The sequence below is a fragment of the Malus sylvestris genome, chromosome 10 (genome assembly GCF_916048215.2).
Source record: "Malus sylvestris chromosome 10, drMalSylv7.2, whole genome shotgun sequence".
Classification (NCBI taxonomy): Eukaryota; Viridiplantae; Streptophyta; class Magnoliopsida; order Rosales; family Rosaceae; genus Malus; species Malus sylvestris.
Window position 1 is genome coordinate 35,144,556 of NC_062269.1, and position 16,468 is coordinate 35,161,023.

Consider the following 16,468-nt stretch of genomic DNA (forward strand, 5'->3'; position numbering starts at 1 on the left):
GCAAATCTATATTAGGGGAGATTTTCAGTGTATTGGAAACACGGTCTGGTATAACAAATATCATAATACAAGTGATTGGGTGCTAAAAAAAAAACAAAAAACAATTCTAAATAATTGTATTATGACAATTCCGTACTGGGCAGCATTCTGGCACTTTGAAAAATTTCTTCATATTAGTGGAATTAAAAACTAATGCAAAGAGGGAAAAGTTAGTGGGTGTGTGTCAAACTGTGACATGTGCATCATGTAAGAGGAAAAACTGTGACATGTGCAAAGTAATTTCCACATAGCTTGTCCTTTTTTTAAGTAGTAAGTAAGATCTAAAATATCGATATTATCTCGATATTTTCATTAAAATTTTCGTGTTTTTGGACTACCGATATTTCCGATATCATCGATATTTTAGACCTTGATAGGAACTCTATGTGGTACTAAGTCACTCATGTATCTTACCATACAATGTATAAAGTGTAAAATATTGTACTAATTCATTATATATAAATGATTATGGTGTGTTTAAACTTCTTTCATTAATTACTACATATTTTCTACACTCACAATGTTTGCCAGCTCGCTATATAAACAACTTAAATCAGTTAAATCCATCATGCAATGCATTTCCTTCCAAATTTTTCTGATAAACTAATAGATAATTGACTAAATAAACATCCTGCAAAGTTTCAATAAAAATTTCCAAGTTTTTCTTACAATTTCCGTAGTTTTTATTCAATTTTTATCGATATCGATAATATCTTGATATTTCCATCGAAATTTTCGTGTTTTTGGACTACCGATATTTCCGATATTATCGATATTTTAGACCTTGACTCGTAAGATTGAATAAATCAAATAAGAATTAAGCGACAAAACAAACAGAGAGTCCGAAAGGAAAAATTGGAAGTGTGTTCTTATTTATTTGTGATTTGGCATCATTTGGTGATTTACGTCGCATTGAAGACAAAAGTAGGAAAAATCTTGAGGATCAACCTAGTACTGCACCTGCGACGGATTGCAAAAGCATCCATGTACTTTTTACCCCACCATATAAAATAGAATAGCTATTAGGTATCGATCAGTCGGGGCTCGTGTTATCTAATTTCTAGAATTTCTAGTGCTCAAGTAAAATATATCTCAACTCAACTCATTTTGTTTAACCATTTTTTTTTGTTGGGTACGATTTAATTACAATTTTTTTAAATGTAGATATGTTGTTGATGATATTAATTGTCTATAATTCGACCATTAAATTATCAAAATCCGTTGGATATGATTGTTTATAAACTCAACTTCCCTTGCCGAAAGGCGCAATCAACCTCGAGGGAGGACTGGATGCATAACAAATTAGCAAGTAACAACCGTTTACATGGAACAAGTGGAAGATAGAAACCCTTGCCGAAAGGCACAATCAGCCTCGAGGGAGCACTGGATGCATAACAAATTAGCAAGTAACTACCGTTTACATGGAACAAGTGGAAGATAGAAATCATTGAAACGAAAACATATATATATATATATATATATTCTTTATGGAGCTCACATCACATTGAACTTCAACGATCCGAACGGTCTATTTTTCAAGTTGCACCACATAGATCATCCTTGCAAATATTTGCCAAATTGTAAATATTTGAGGCATCTAATTGAGTTCAAAGAATTTACATGGAACAAGTGGAAGATAGAAACCCTTGCCGAAAGGCACAATCAGCCTCGAGGGAGCACTGGATGCATAACAAATTAGCAAGTAACGACCGTTTACATGGAACAAGTGGAAGATAGAAATCATTGAAACGAAAACATATATATATATATATATATATTCTTTATGGGGCTCACATCACATTGAACTTTAACGATCCGAACGGTCTATTTTTCAAGTTGCACCACATAGATCATCCTTGCAAATATTTGCCAAATTGTAAATATTTGAGGCATCTAATTGAGTTCAAAGAAATTTACGAACACCGTGTTATAAGAAACATTAAAATTTCATCGTGACAACAAAATGGGTAAATGGTTTCGAATTGAATTGAATTTTTTCATAGATCATCTATGAATCGAGACTTACAAAATTGACGGCTCGAATTGTTGAAGTTCGATATGGAATGGGTCCCACAACTAATCCCCATTTTTTGATATTATAAACTTTGTGTTTGTTCAAATAAGAAGTTTATAGACTTTTAGTCTTTATGTTAACCATACCAAGTACAGCTGCCTCTGCAAAAAGAATTTTTCAAAATTAAATTTGATCAAATCTTATCTTCGGTCAATTATATCCAGGGTTTAAAATTTCTTCGATATAGTCGATATTTCCATGGAAATATCCAAAAATCATAGAAAGGTATGGAATTGGGGAAAAAGTCTGAACTTCACCTTATATCAAAGAAACTTTTAAGTTTAGGCTAAAATTGACATATATTGTCGATATTTCTTATACATCTATTAAATATTGGAGAAACTCTTATATTTTGTCCAAATCAATGTTTGACAATCCCAAAAATTTCATTATAAATTTCCATTATTTCCATCGATAGCAACCGATATCGATATCAATATTTTCACCTGTACCGATATTTTAAACACTGATTATATCACAAGAAAGATTAAATGGATTAACTATTTTATACTGGAAAAAAATTAGTTGAAAAATTAGATAATGTAAACTTAATTATTATATTTTGTTTAAAAGTGCGAGACGTGTAATATTTAAATAATGTTTGTAATATTTCTTCTTTTGATATTAATTTTTAATGATATTTGATGTAGTTCTCAAGGCTGGATGTGTGTATATGATATGACAAAAAATAAACAAATGTATTTATACACACACACTAATTAATATTCTCAATAAAATCTGGTTCACCAAACGTAGGTATCAAAAGTGTTGAGTGAGTAGGGTAGCCGCATAGTGCAAATCATAACTGAATTAGTTGGGGAAAAGCTATTGTGACAAAATACTTTTCAAGGCTGATAATATAATGCGTTACTTTTATAACTAATAAACGAAAAGTTAGATAGAACCATATATCATGCAAAAAACAATTCAAAAGTGCAAGCTTAGTTAAGGTGCATTCGACCAGCAGCCGATATCAGCAAACTTAATTGCAGAAAAGATGGCCAGGTGCCATCTTCCAATATCGTATTTTATTAACATTTGAAAGTACATTCTGAATCCGTTAAAGTATGCATTAAAAGTACAGCGACAGCTAGGGTTTAGGGTTTAGTGGCATGTAAATTATGTTCTAAGCATGTAAACTATGCAGCAAAGTACAGGTACAGCTAGGGTTTAGGGTTTAGTGGCATGTATTATGTTCTAAGCATGTACAGATACAATTTTTATTAGGGGGTATACTAACACGAGTAATCTTCCTGAAATGGTAGTAAAACCCATGTGAGTTTATGGAATGGCAAGCAAGAACGGATCGGTCCTCGTCAGTATTATCCTGTGGTTTGAGGACGTTGCGTCATCTCCAGCCGAGAGCCAAATTCTATGTTCTTTTTTTGTTTTCGATAATGTTAATATGACCCATAAAACTCGCAGTTTTTGAAGCTTAGCAGATTTGCAGGGCATGATCGTGATTCGTGAGTTCCATTATGTATCTAGGAGTTTATGATGCATGAACTTGCTAATTATTCTTAATAAAATTTCACATTTTGGCAACAGCAAAGAAATTACAACGCATGAAATTTTAATCCAACTTCTCATCGGGTGTTCGAATTTGCTTAGTCGACCAAAAACTGTGTATAATATACAATAAAGCATGCACAGCCTTTTTATGATTTCTGGTCTCTGTTTGTGTGTGTGTTATATCTGAGCATGCACGGATGCTATACATCCCTTCATGTGCGTGCGTACGTGTAGCGCACACACACTCGCAATTTTAATTCAGAACCTCTGGATGATAAACATCTGTTACTCCATATGAGAAAACCCTAATGCAGCTCAGATAATTAGTCTACCTTTTAATTCATTGAATTAATGACCTCTATAAATAGGTACTACATATGAGAAGGATTCACTTGTCTCTATACCTAATCTTTTGATCCCAAATGGCAACACCCCTCACCACTACCTTCCTTTTCCTTCTAACCGTTGCAACATTCTTCAATTTCAACCAAACCCTAGCCAGCCATAGCTCCAGTTCTACTTCCCTGGTGCTTGGACTAACACATTCTCAGGTTTCCCTTCCAAGCCCGAAAGCATCTTCTTACTCGAAAAAGATGCCATCACAAGTGTCAGACATGGTAGAGCCATTGAGGGAAGTGAGAGATGGGTATTTGATATCTCTTAGTTTAGGGACACCCCCACAAGTCACTCAAGTATATATGGATACTGGGAGTGACCTAACATGGGTTCCTTGTGGCAATCTTTCTTTTGTTTGCATAGATTGTGATGACTATAGGAACAACAACCTAATGCCCACTTTCTCCCCTTCAGCTTCTTCTTCGTCTCTTAGAGACCTTTGTGGTAGCTCCTTTTGCATTGACATCCATAGCTCAGATAACTCTATCGATCCATGCACCATTGTTGGATGCTCGCTTGCTACCCTTCTTAGGGACACATGTCCTAGACCATGCCCTTCATTTGCTTACACTTATGGCGCAGGTGGGGTTGTCCAAGGGACACTTAGTAGAGACACACTAAGGGTTCATGGAATTAGTACTACCCCCAACAATATTGTCACTATGGAAATTCCCAAGTTTTGTTTTGGGTGCATCGGGTCTACCTATAGAGAGCCTATTGGGATTGCAGGGTTTGGTAGGGGAGCGCTTTCCCTCCCATCCCAGTTAGGGTTTCTACATAAGGGCTTCTCTCATTGCTTCTTGGCTTTCAAGTATGCAAACAACCCTAATGTTTCAAGTCCACTAGTTGTAGGAGATGTTGCTATTTCTTCCAAAGAAAACTTGCAATTCACTCCAATGTTGAAGAGTCCCATGTACCCTAACAACTACTACATTGGTATAGAGGCCATCACAATAGGTAATGCCAGTGCAGTAACACAAGTGCCCTCAAGCTTGAGAGAATTTGATTCACAAGGAAATGGGGGTTTGCTGATTGACTCAGGAACCACTTACACTCATTTTCCTGAGCCATTATACTCCAATCTTCTCTCCGTTCTCGAGTCGGTGATTTCGTATCCTAGAGCCAAGGAAATGGAGACAAAGACCTCTTTTGATCTTTGTTATTTAGTCCCATACACAATGAATAATACTATCACAAATCAGGATGACCTACAATTTCCTCCAATAACTTTCCACTTCTTGAATAATGTGAGTCTTGCTTTGCCCCAAGGAAATCACTTCTATGCCATGGGAGCTCCAGTAAACTCGAGTGTGGTGAAATGCTTGTTGTTCCAAACAATGGATGATGGAGATTACGGGCCAGCCGGGGTTTTCGGTAGCTTCCAGCAGCAAAATGTGGAGGTTGTGTATGACTTGGCGAAAGAGAGAATTGGGTTTCAGGCAATGGATTGTGCTTCAGCTGCAGCCTCTCAAGGACTTCACAGAAACTAAGTAACTCCCTCCCAAGTTTTGATGATACGGTCGTTCTTGCTGTTTTAAAGTTGTGCATTTCAGCAGACAAAATAACGAGGCTTCGGCATCGGCAGTTTGAAATTTTGCATAATGTATTTAGCTAGTTTATTTTTGTTTCAATAAATTTAATTCGCTTTTTGTTCTTGGCCAAATATCATTGTGTTAAAATGATGAGCTGGTTATATTCCAGTTGCTTGGTGAAGATGGAACCATTTGCAGTGGAGTAACTTAATTAGCAATATTCTCTGTGAACCAATTGTTTACTTATCTTTATTCTCCTTTTGTTTATTCAATTTAAAATGTCAGAAACAGAGTGAGAAAAGGAGCATGCGGGAATCACTTCCCTATGGCGATTGGTAACAACTGAGAGTTGCGAGCTAACGATACGAAACGAACAGAATAGAGCATTGAACATGCACGATAGGTAGTAGGAGGGTATGTGATTAGACTGTTAGGCCTGCAAGTATGTATGTGCTAAGAGTCGGATCTTCGTGTTGAAAAACAAAAGTGCTTTCTGCCGCAGATAGGCTTATAATAAGCCGCTTATCAGGACAGCACCAACAAAACACCAATAGGTAAGATGTACTGATACAGCTTGAAGGAGATGTTTTTTTTCAAATGAAAACTAATGAAAAGAGATTCAAAACTTTGAATTTTAACCAAAAATCATTAAATAATTTTTTAATGATAAGGACAACAACAACAACAAAGTCTTTTCCCACTAAGTGGGGTCAGCTTAATGATAAGGACAAGAGAAGAAAAAAAAAAACTTCTCAAACGTGCGTGCAATCTCCTTTGCTTGCATCTTTTGACTGCTTCTTTTTCCAGTACCCATCCACTGGGCTCCAAAAATTGCCTTGCCGAAGCAACTCCAATCATTATTGCTCCAATATCTATTTTACAGCACACACCTTTATATATTTGTACTATACACACACACACACACACCCTAATACATATTATATATTATGGACATATGAAGCACTGAAGAATACCTTGTGCAACTTTATTTACCAAGCCACTACCTTTTATACCTACAATTTTAATTTAAATGATGCACCATTGAGACGACTGCGATGTTCCCAGCAATTTCCATCCACGAAACCATCGGCGTCGTGAGTTGCTTTGGAAATTGTAAGGTAAACAAAATTCAAGATTTTTAAGTCCACACAGATATTGAAATGATTGAAGACTTGAGATGCTTCTGAAATTGAAGGACATGAAGCGGGGGTACGATATGGGCTCATATCCATGGGTGTATTTGATTTTATTGATTTCGTTTGCATTATTTTTTTATTTTGCAGAGGAAGAAGGTGAGATTGTAGGTGGAGGAGAAGAGGAAGCCACAAATGGGTGGACAATAAAAGAAAATTAAGTAATTGGTGAAGAAAGTTAAGAAATTGAAGAGATACATAGAAAATTTGATGATTATCGAACAAAATTAGAAGAAAATGTGTTTGGAATGTGAGAATGTGTCAAGAAAATTCACGGGGAGAGAGAAGAATGTAGTACCGTTAAGTTTCATAACCAGTTTGTGTGAGAAAACACGTCAATTTTATTTTTTTATTTTTTTTCTGATATTAAAATTATGCATTTTTTATTAAAATTTAAGTTCTTTTATCCGGTTTATTAGTTTTTTTTTAATAAAAATTTGTCTTTTTAATTGAATAAAGTTATAGCATGATTTTTTTATTAAAATAAACTTAGCTCTAGACATTTTCATGAAAGTTCGGACGAGTTTTCGAACCCAACTAATATAATGCTACTAAGCACCAACAAACATGCCCAAGTGAATCCGACAATTGCTAACCACAGCATTTTCGATTTTCAAACATCCCTATTTTTCTTACTAAGCTGAACTGTAAAATGATGCAAATATATATACTTTGTGTGTGGCTGCTGAAAACTGGGCAACAAGGACCGACTTCATAGTTCCCGCTAAAATCATGTTCAGTTCTAATTAAAGAAGAAGAATTCTTATTAGTTACTACCAAACACCCGAGAGTGTTTTCATGCCAAACCATTTCATTACACGAACAGACAATCACAATCTCCATATCTAAACAAACATGCATATACAAATCTGAATTCAATGTACACATTCAAGCGAACAGCTGATATATCATGTTTCCACCGTGAGTTACGCGAGCTATTGTGGAAATACCGAGCAGGCAGTGACCGAAAGCACCACAGAAGGTTCTATGAGCAACAAGACGAGCTTGCCACCCTTTCAGAAGGTCTGTCCACAAGAACCATTCCTGCGGGGTTCTGCACAGGCTGCACTCGAGGTAATCTCTTTGCTGTACCCCAAAACAGAAGAAAACCGCAATCAGATCACTAAATTACATTATAACAAAAACCAAATAAGCAAAAAGACATGCGTAAATCCATTTTTTAACGGTTAATTCATTGCGCTGAAATGGGTAGATGCTATTGCTCCTATAAAGACCTTATAAAAGTACCTATCTCGTAGAAAATGTCATTGACATTGTCTGCAGTTTTTGCAGAGGTTTCCAGGAAGAAAAGACCATTCTCTTGAGCATATGATTGTGCATCCTACAACAGCAGCAGCAAATACGAGCAGCACTCAGAATGAATATACATATAAGTTATAACAAATAGATTCTAGTCAAGCAAGCTCCACTAAAAATCGTACTTTATTATACAGTTCCTTTTGTTTGTCCATTCTTTCAAAGTAACCTCTTCAAGGAAACAAATATAAATTTTAATTTCACATTATTTAAATCTTTTTCACACATATTTTCATACGTCCGAAACACTAGTTTCAGAAAAGTGCAGTACCACAAATTGAGATATACAACCTGGAGTACATGAACTACAGTCCACAAGCGTAGGGAAATATGCTTAGTTGCTTCAAACTTCAAAACTAAATATCAACATTGGAAAGATGAAAAGGGGCAGAGAAAAAGACAGCTTGGAGTTACCCATGTCATATAATACGTGCAGAATGGAGAACTGGAGGATATTACTATAAGAATGAAACTGTAAGAATGTTGTCCAACACTAATATATAAGCATACTTTATACAAGAAGAGCGAATGATTCCCAAAATATATTCATAACATTCTTCAAAATTTTAAATTCCATTCATCTGGAAAGCTGTTACTTTTCAAGAATAAGGGGTTTGGACAGGAAAAATATCTAGTGACATAAAAGTTCAACCAGTAAGCAGAACAAAAGAAAGCAGAAAGTAATGACTTACCTCTGCGGCCACTTTCCTGGCCTCCACCAGATCCGCTTTATTACCAGCTAGTGCCATAACCATGTTTGGGTTACCTTGTCATGTGAGAAAAAAATAAAATTATTAAAAATTAATGTCATAATGGGAAAACTAAAGAAGCCAGTACCAAAACTTAGCATACATAAGTTTCCATGCCCCATCAATTAAATAGAGGAATGTCTGCAGGGTACAATAAAGTGATAAAAAATACCTTGTGACTTGAGTTCGAGGACCCATTTTTTTGCTCGCTCAAATGAGGCCTACAAGAAAAGTAAAGTTAAATTTCTATTTAAGATGTATTTGACTTAATATATCACATTAGCGAAAAAATGAGACACAAAAGCAATAAATGATAAGATATCCAATAGAAACAACGTTCAACTAGGGATGACTAAAAAGCTTTAATTCTAGTCAATGTTCTAAAAATCGGCCTAGGCGCTACACCGTGGTCATCCTCCCCGATTCAGTCCCAATCGGGAGGAAAATCGGAGAAGACAATAAGCAGGCGCCTGAAGAGCCTGGGCGGGCGCCTAAGGGTGCTAGGCAGCAACTAGGGCGCTTAGGCAGGTGCTGGAGGCTCAATAGGTCTGAGCATGGTTGAGAAAGGAAAGACGCAGGGTCTCTGTTTTTAATCTGGAGAATGAGGAACACAGTTTTTTTTCGAGGAAGAAGACAATGCAAAGGGAAACTTCCTCTGCCAATCCCACGTGACAAACCTATTTTTAATTGTTGCCCAATACCAACGTGCCACCTACCATCCCACTTGTTGAATGGGTTTGAAAAACATTATGAAACTAACATATAAAGCCCTTAAACTTTACACATATATCCATATTTATAATTATTTATTCAAAATATTTTTATTTTTTTAAGTTCATAAGCACTTATTTAATTATTAAGTATAAACATACACTTATTTACACGAAATATAATAGATTTACTTAAATCCGCCTAGTCAGCCTAGGCGCCCACCTAGACCCCACCTAGGCGCTAGGCCCCAGCCCGCCGCCCGACTAGCACCTAGCGTCTTTTAGAACCTTGATTCTAGTGAATGAATGCAAATTCAACATCGACAAAGAAATAAATTTCATGGAAATCTAAAATTTTCAAACCTGGAAAAAATGGTTTTCAGAATACTCACTTGATTTGTTAAATCATACACAATAATTGCAGCAGCAGCTCCTCTGTAATACATTGGCGCCAAACTATGGTACCTCTCTTGACCTGCTGTATCCCAAATCTCAAATTTTACAGTTGCATCGTTTACAGCCAATGTTTGTGAGAAGAAGGCAGCACCTATTGTTGATTCCTGTATCATACAAAAAACGGTAATGGTCTGGACCAAAAAGAAAAGGCTTCCCTTGAAAGTTATAGAACAAACCTGAAATTCAATGAATTGTCCTTTTACAAAGCGCAACACCAGACTAGACTTCCCAGCTCCAACATCCCCAAGAAGCACCTGAACCAGTACATCAAACATCAAACTGGTAATGACGAAATGCAATACCCAAAGAAAAATAATAAACAAATGACTAAAAATTATACATCACATTATGCTAAGCTGCATATGCCTACATATATTCGAATTAGTGACCAGTATATTAGCAAATATCTTTCAAAGAAAGCGCAACCTTTATGTTGACATGGACTTCTGCTTTTACATTTGTATTCCTACTTATAATATGGTAGCATTGTGGCAATACTGATATCATATACCGAGAAAGCTATGAGACTTGCACCAGTCACGGTATGTTCATTTGTTCTCAGAGACCCTCGGGTTAAAACATTGGAGCCAGACCGAGATAAACAAGAATACGGAAGAGTAATAACTTTGGTCTAAACAGATATGAATCCTAATAAGCCTTCAGTCCCATTTTTTCTCATTGCAGCGAGGATGCTAAAATAAATTAAAACCAAGACCATACACAAGCAAGAATACAACTATGGAAAAACAAAAGAGCAAAATTTCGGTGTTAAATGATGTCGTAATTGACTACCATTCCAGGGTTTAAAGAAAAGAAAAAAAAGATACTGTTAACCCACATCCTTTATGTTAATTAAAGCAATCAAATCCGTTAATTAAAGCAATCAAATCCGTTAATTAAAGCAATCAAATCCGTTAATTAAAGCAATCAAATCCATTAATAACGAAACATAAATCCAAATATGAACTGGCCTAAAAATACACAATCATCTGAACATTACGCAGAAATCATGCAGACCAAAATTCACAGCTGAACAAATCAGACCAAAATTCACAGCTGAACAAATCAGACCCAAATCAGAATATCCAAAATCCAAACAAATTCCATGAGAAACAAACCAAACCCACATCACAATTCTCATTGAATCGCACACAAACCGATCAAAAACACAAGATTTCCAAAACCCCAATTGAAATTACACAAACCCCATACAATACAGGACAGCATCAAAGACCAATCAGAATCGCACAATTTCATAAAATTGATTAGAAAGCAAGCTCAAGAAAAGGGCTTTTCGCAGAAGCAGAAACGCGTACCAATTTGGCATTGATGTTCTTGTTCCCGGCGGTGGCCATGAGTGCAATGGATTGAAAATTGATGAGATCAGAAAACTGAGCAGAATTTGAGGCAGAGGAACGCAGACGTTGACGAAGAAGGCAAGATGGGGTCTGATGCAAGCAGAAGAAGAAGAGGAAGAAGAAGAAGACGAAGGCGGCAAATCGAGGAAGGATCCTAAAAGCCAAGCCAAGACCAACAACCCTTCTCACTCTCTCTCTCTCTTCTCGAATGCGAAGACCTTTACTGAAGCAAATGACCTTTTTTTTTTACGGAATATTATTATTTCCGATGATTATTATTTTTATTTAATTCCAAACGTTTTCCGCGTGGCAAAGCGTACGAGACGATATAATCTTCTTTCATCCTTCCGGTCCAACCAGGCCAACCAGCCTGTCTACTCAGCTTCCACTTGGGCACCTTTTGTTCAAGACAATGGGCTCATTGGACGGGCTTGGACTTGAAGTTGAGGCCCAACACATTCATGGACCCGCCTAGTACTTTTGAGGCCCAACACATTCTTGGAATTAAGTTAGGAGTAAATTGTAGCAATGGTCCTTCAACTTTAATCAAATTGGAGCAATGGTCCCTCAACTAAAAATCTATTACCATTGGTCCCTCAACTCATCAAAATGTGTAGCTATGGTCCTTTTCGTCAACTTCGTCAAAATTTTGTCAAAATAAATTATGTTGGAATGATCATTGCTACAATTGGGGTCCCTCAACTAATCAAAACGTCTAGCTATGGTCTTTTTCGTCAATTTCGTCAATTTTTTTTCAAAATGAGTTATGTTGGAAGGATCATTGCTACAATTGGATTAAAGCTACCATTACTCCAATTGAGTTAAAGTTGAGAAACCATTTCTCCAGTTGGATTAAAGTTGAGGGACCAATGGTAATGGATTTTTAGTTGAGGGATCATAACTGCACGTTTTGATGAGTTGAGGGACCAATGATAATGAATTTTTAGTTGATGGACCATAGCTACACGTTTTGATGAGTTGGAAGACCAATGGTAATGAATTTTTAGTTGAGAAACTATTGCTCTAATTGAGTTAAAATTAATAGACAATTGCTACAATTTACTTTTAAATTAGTGATTTGTAGTCTTTTCCTTCAACCTGTATCCCGATTTAAACCATTTTCCCAAGAGGGTGCCCTTATAATATTTTGTGAGCTGTTAAGTCACACAAGAAACGTCACGTGACTTAAGAAAATATGAGACATGCTGTGACATGCATGAATTAGGCGTTCAAGAACCAAGGCCCCTTTCGGTAATTTTCTGTAAAGCAATTTTTGAAGAATTGTTTTGTAAAACAGAAACGACAAATAGGACTTCGCATTTCATGATTTGAACATGTGTTTGTTAGTTTAATTCAAGATTGATTTTTGGGAATGAAAATCTTGAAAATGGGTCTGGTAACTATATTTAAAATGTCAAAATTCGTATTTGGTAGTAATGGTGGCGGTTGTGGTATTTAAGATTGAATTTTGAGAATTAAAAACCTTGACAACGTGTCTGGTAACTATAGCTAACATGTCAAAATTTGTGTTTGGTAGTAATAGTGACAGTGGTGGCAGCTATCGTGGTTAAGAAAGGTGGTAGTGGTGAGGGTGGGGTGGGCATGATGGAGGTGGTGGTAACGGTAGCCATGGTGAGGGTAATGAAGGGAGGGGGGATGTGGTAGTGGTGGTGGTCGTAGCAGTGAGACAATAGAGGTGGTGATGGTGATGGTGATGGTGACGGGAGTGATGGCGGTGGATAACATGGTGGTGGTGGTGGTGGTGGTGAGAGCAGAGGTGCAAGTGGTGGTAGTGTCGTTTTGAGCATGGCGAGACGATGGGAGGTGGTGGTGGCCATGGTAGCGAGGGTGATGTCAGTGATGATGATGATGATGATGGTGAGATAGTAAAGAATGTTATGGTGGTGGTGGTGGACATGATGACGGTAGTAGTGGCTTTATAATGTATCTTTTATTTTCTATTATTTTGAAAACTATTTTTGGAAAACAAAAGAAACATCAATTTGATGTTCTATAAGCTTAGATTTAATAAATATGAGATTTTATTTTCACAAAACAGTTTGCCAACTACATTTTCCACCCATCTTTGTATTTGTAAAACAAAAAACTGTTTTGTAAAATGTTAACGAAAGGACCCTAAAATTTTTAGCTATATACAAATTTTTAAGTGCAGCAAACAACATCTTTATACCTTGATTAGAATTTAGAGAACTTAATTAAAAGCTTATGGTACTATTTACTTTAACGAAAACCCACATTTTTACACTAAAAAAGTCAATCGTAGTACTATTCACTTTATCCTTTATTTTGTCTTTAACGTTAAAACTTAAAGTTTTTAAATCATTTTCATTAGTTTTCTTCAGAATTTATCCTAATTAGTGAGAACTTTAAAGTTTGTAAAGATAAAAATATAATTGTAAAGGAAGTATGAGGCTATCTTCACAACTCCTTCACTTAGCCGACTTCATAACTCCTCACAAAGATTAAACCTAAAACATCGTGTTTTTCTGTTTCTCAAAAAAAAACATCGTGTTTTTCATGTGAATGCGAACTACGAAAAAGAGGCAAAAATCCACACACGCACCTCCACTGTGGCGGTACGTACGACCTCTCTTTTTCTCCACGTACGTACTTCTGATCGGATATCATTTCACATGTTTACAAGTACTTTCCTTTGATTCATTACAATGACGTGTTTGATTCTCATGCCTTGGGCTTGCTTTTTCTACGTTTTTTTGCACAGTGCACATGTTCAACATGGCAGAGCTACAAAAAGACCAGAGTGGTTTTAGATCCATCATGACAACTGTCTAAAAATTTTCTAGCCGCTTCAAGCTTGCAATTGTAGAACAATGAAACATAAGAAAGAAGATGAATTGTTCTCATGAAGAAGTTGAGTTCAATGATGTTTGCGTTTTATATTTTTCTGACAGTTTTATTTGTTTTGTCTTTGTGGTTTAGTGAAACTCAGGAATGGAATTTTAAAATAGACTTTAATGTTATTTCTAAAGCAACTTAATCAACTATTATCTGCAACCCTTCTCTTTGTTCTCCTTTTTCAGTCAAACGATTCAAATAAGATTTCTTTGTATTTTCACCCTATAATTTCAAATTTTTTATGGGAACTTTAACGAAAAGCACCCGGTACTGTTTACTTTAACGAAAAACCACATTTTTACACTAAAAAGTCAATCCTGGTACTATTCACTTTACCTTTGATTTTGTCCTTATCATTAAAACTCAAAGTTTTCAAGCCCTTTTCATTAGTTTTCCTATTTTTTATTGGTTACCTGGCTCCCTACTTCCACTTAGTTGATTTACACTTGTTTTTATTCTCTCTATGGAATTTAGTGGGTTTTTCAATTTTGTGAAAATTAGTTCAATTGCTCATGTTATGAGTTTGAAATTTATTCTCAATAGGTATATGAAAGACCCTCTCTCACAAAGAATCCTCCCTCTGCCAGTGTCAACATGTATTCATATCTTTCCTGCATATTGGATATATTGGCAAAATACATATGGCTATAGGAGAGCAGAAGACCCCTTTGTATATTTGTAGTATTTTGAAGTTTACTTTGTTTTTTAGATAATGGTTTGATCTTTTAACAAGCGATGCAGGTTTAGGTTAGGTATCTCTACACGTAAAAAAATATTAAAAATATGATTTTAGCATCTGAAGTTTAACTTTCTTTACATAAAACCTGATATAGTCTTTTTACCTGAATAAAACTTAATGACTAGGCTTCACATAAGCAAATTCATTAATTTTGTATTATCTCTCTAATGAAGATGGGACGATATGTGTTAGTGAGCTCTACCTCTATTAAAAAAATAATATAAATGATGGTACAAATGGATAATAAGTGTGTAACATTACTCATAATATATATAACTTGATGCAGATGACTTAGACTCTTGGGTCAACTTATCCACCAGTAGTTCAATCTCATATGGAACCAGTCACGAGATAGTACTATACCATCAGAATTCAACCCAAATTTTCTCGTGGCACTTATACAACTAACTCTTTGCATGGTAATACGAACACTTACATATAACATGAATCAATATGTCAATCTATGCATCAAAGATGTTAGTTTACTATTTGCATGGTAATAGGTACGTACCTCTTCATTTTTTCTTTCAAATATTGCATTTTAAAGTTATACAATAACAGTTTTCTTCCTCACTTACAGTGGATTCCAAAATCATTAACGATTCTTTGACAGATATAATTACATACAGTATTTCATCTACTGATATCAATCATAGATCACCTAGAACCTACTCAACACATTGAAGAAAACCAATCACAAGTGCAAATCGCACAAGCAAAGCCATAAAACATATCGTAGTACCACAATGACTATAACTCGTGTTCAAGTTTTCCATACAAACGATATTAGAGGGAGATTAAAGCTCTAACTATACATAATTAGGAAAAAGTTGACTTGAAAAAGAAAAATTAAGCAGAGATAAAGAAAAGGGTAATGTAAATTAATGTGGGTGTCTTTATATGAAAAGGAGAAAGACTTATATAATCGAGATTCGAGGGGGTTAGCTCCTCCCTGTGACCGTGAATGTGTATGTGATGCCCTCCAAGGGAAAAAAGTTGAACTTTAGCACACTCCTTTTGTCAGAGGCACACAGCCAGCGAGGGCTACCAAATTAGCCAATAATGATCTCTCTCTCTCTCTCTCTCTCTCTCTCTCTCTCTCTCTCTCTCTCACATCTGAAAACCTACTTTTGCAGCTTGCAACGACACCACACAGGACAAGAGAAAGAAAATAAAAGAACATCTCCTCCATTGATTCAACCACCAATAATACCAACAAAAGATGACAGATGAAGGATCAATGTATGGCATATTGGTAACTGTAGTGCAATGTCCAAAGGGCAACCTTCCCCTCTCTCTCTCTACCCCCTCACAGAGATCATTGACTGGTCGCCTTTGACCAGTCTTTTGGGAAGCACTTGTCTCTCTGCGTTTTTGCAGTTCTACTGCTAACTGATCAGTACTCGCTTTCTTCTCTCTCTCTCATCTGTACCTCATAAATGATACATGAAGGATCAAGATCCTCTCCGGATCTAAACATCCTGAGCTTAGGGATTAATTGATCCGATCCATTAAA

General features: G+C 36.0%; 2 protein-coding genes across 2 annotated transcripts; one reads left to right on the top strand and one right to left on the bottom strand.

The window, feature by feature from the left end:
* Nucleotides 1-4,137: 4,137 nt before the first annotated feature.
* Nucleotides 4,138-5,511, top strand: LOC126584510 (probable aspartyl protease At4g16563). Its single transcript, XM_050248867.1, has one exon. The coding sequence runs from the start codon at nt 4,219-4,221 to the stop codon at nt 5,509-5,511; it is 1,293 nt and encodes a 430-aa protein (XP_050104824.1). The 5' UTR covers nt 4,138-4,218.
* A 1,981-nt stretch (nt 5,512-7,492) lies between these two features.
* On the bottom strand, nt 7,493-11,571 carry LOC126586590 (ras-related protein RABF2b). The gene is made up of 7 exons (XM_050251497.1): nt 11,295-11,571; nt 10,155-10,232; nt 9,915-10,082; nt 8,985-9,033; nt 8,756-8,829; nt 7,995-8,088; nt 7,493-7,832 (listed from the first exon to the last, which is right to left on the bottom strand). The coding sequence occupies exons 1-7, from the start codon at nt 11,331-11,333 to the stop codon at nt 7,732-7,734; spliced, it is 603 nt and encodes a 200-aa protein (XP_050107454.1). The 5' UTR covers nt 11,334-11,571; the 3' UTR covers nt 7,493-7,731.
* Nucleotides 11,572-16,468: the final 4,897 nt, after the last annotated feature.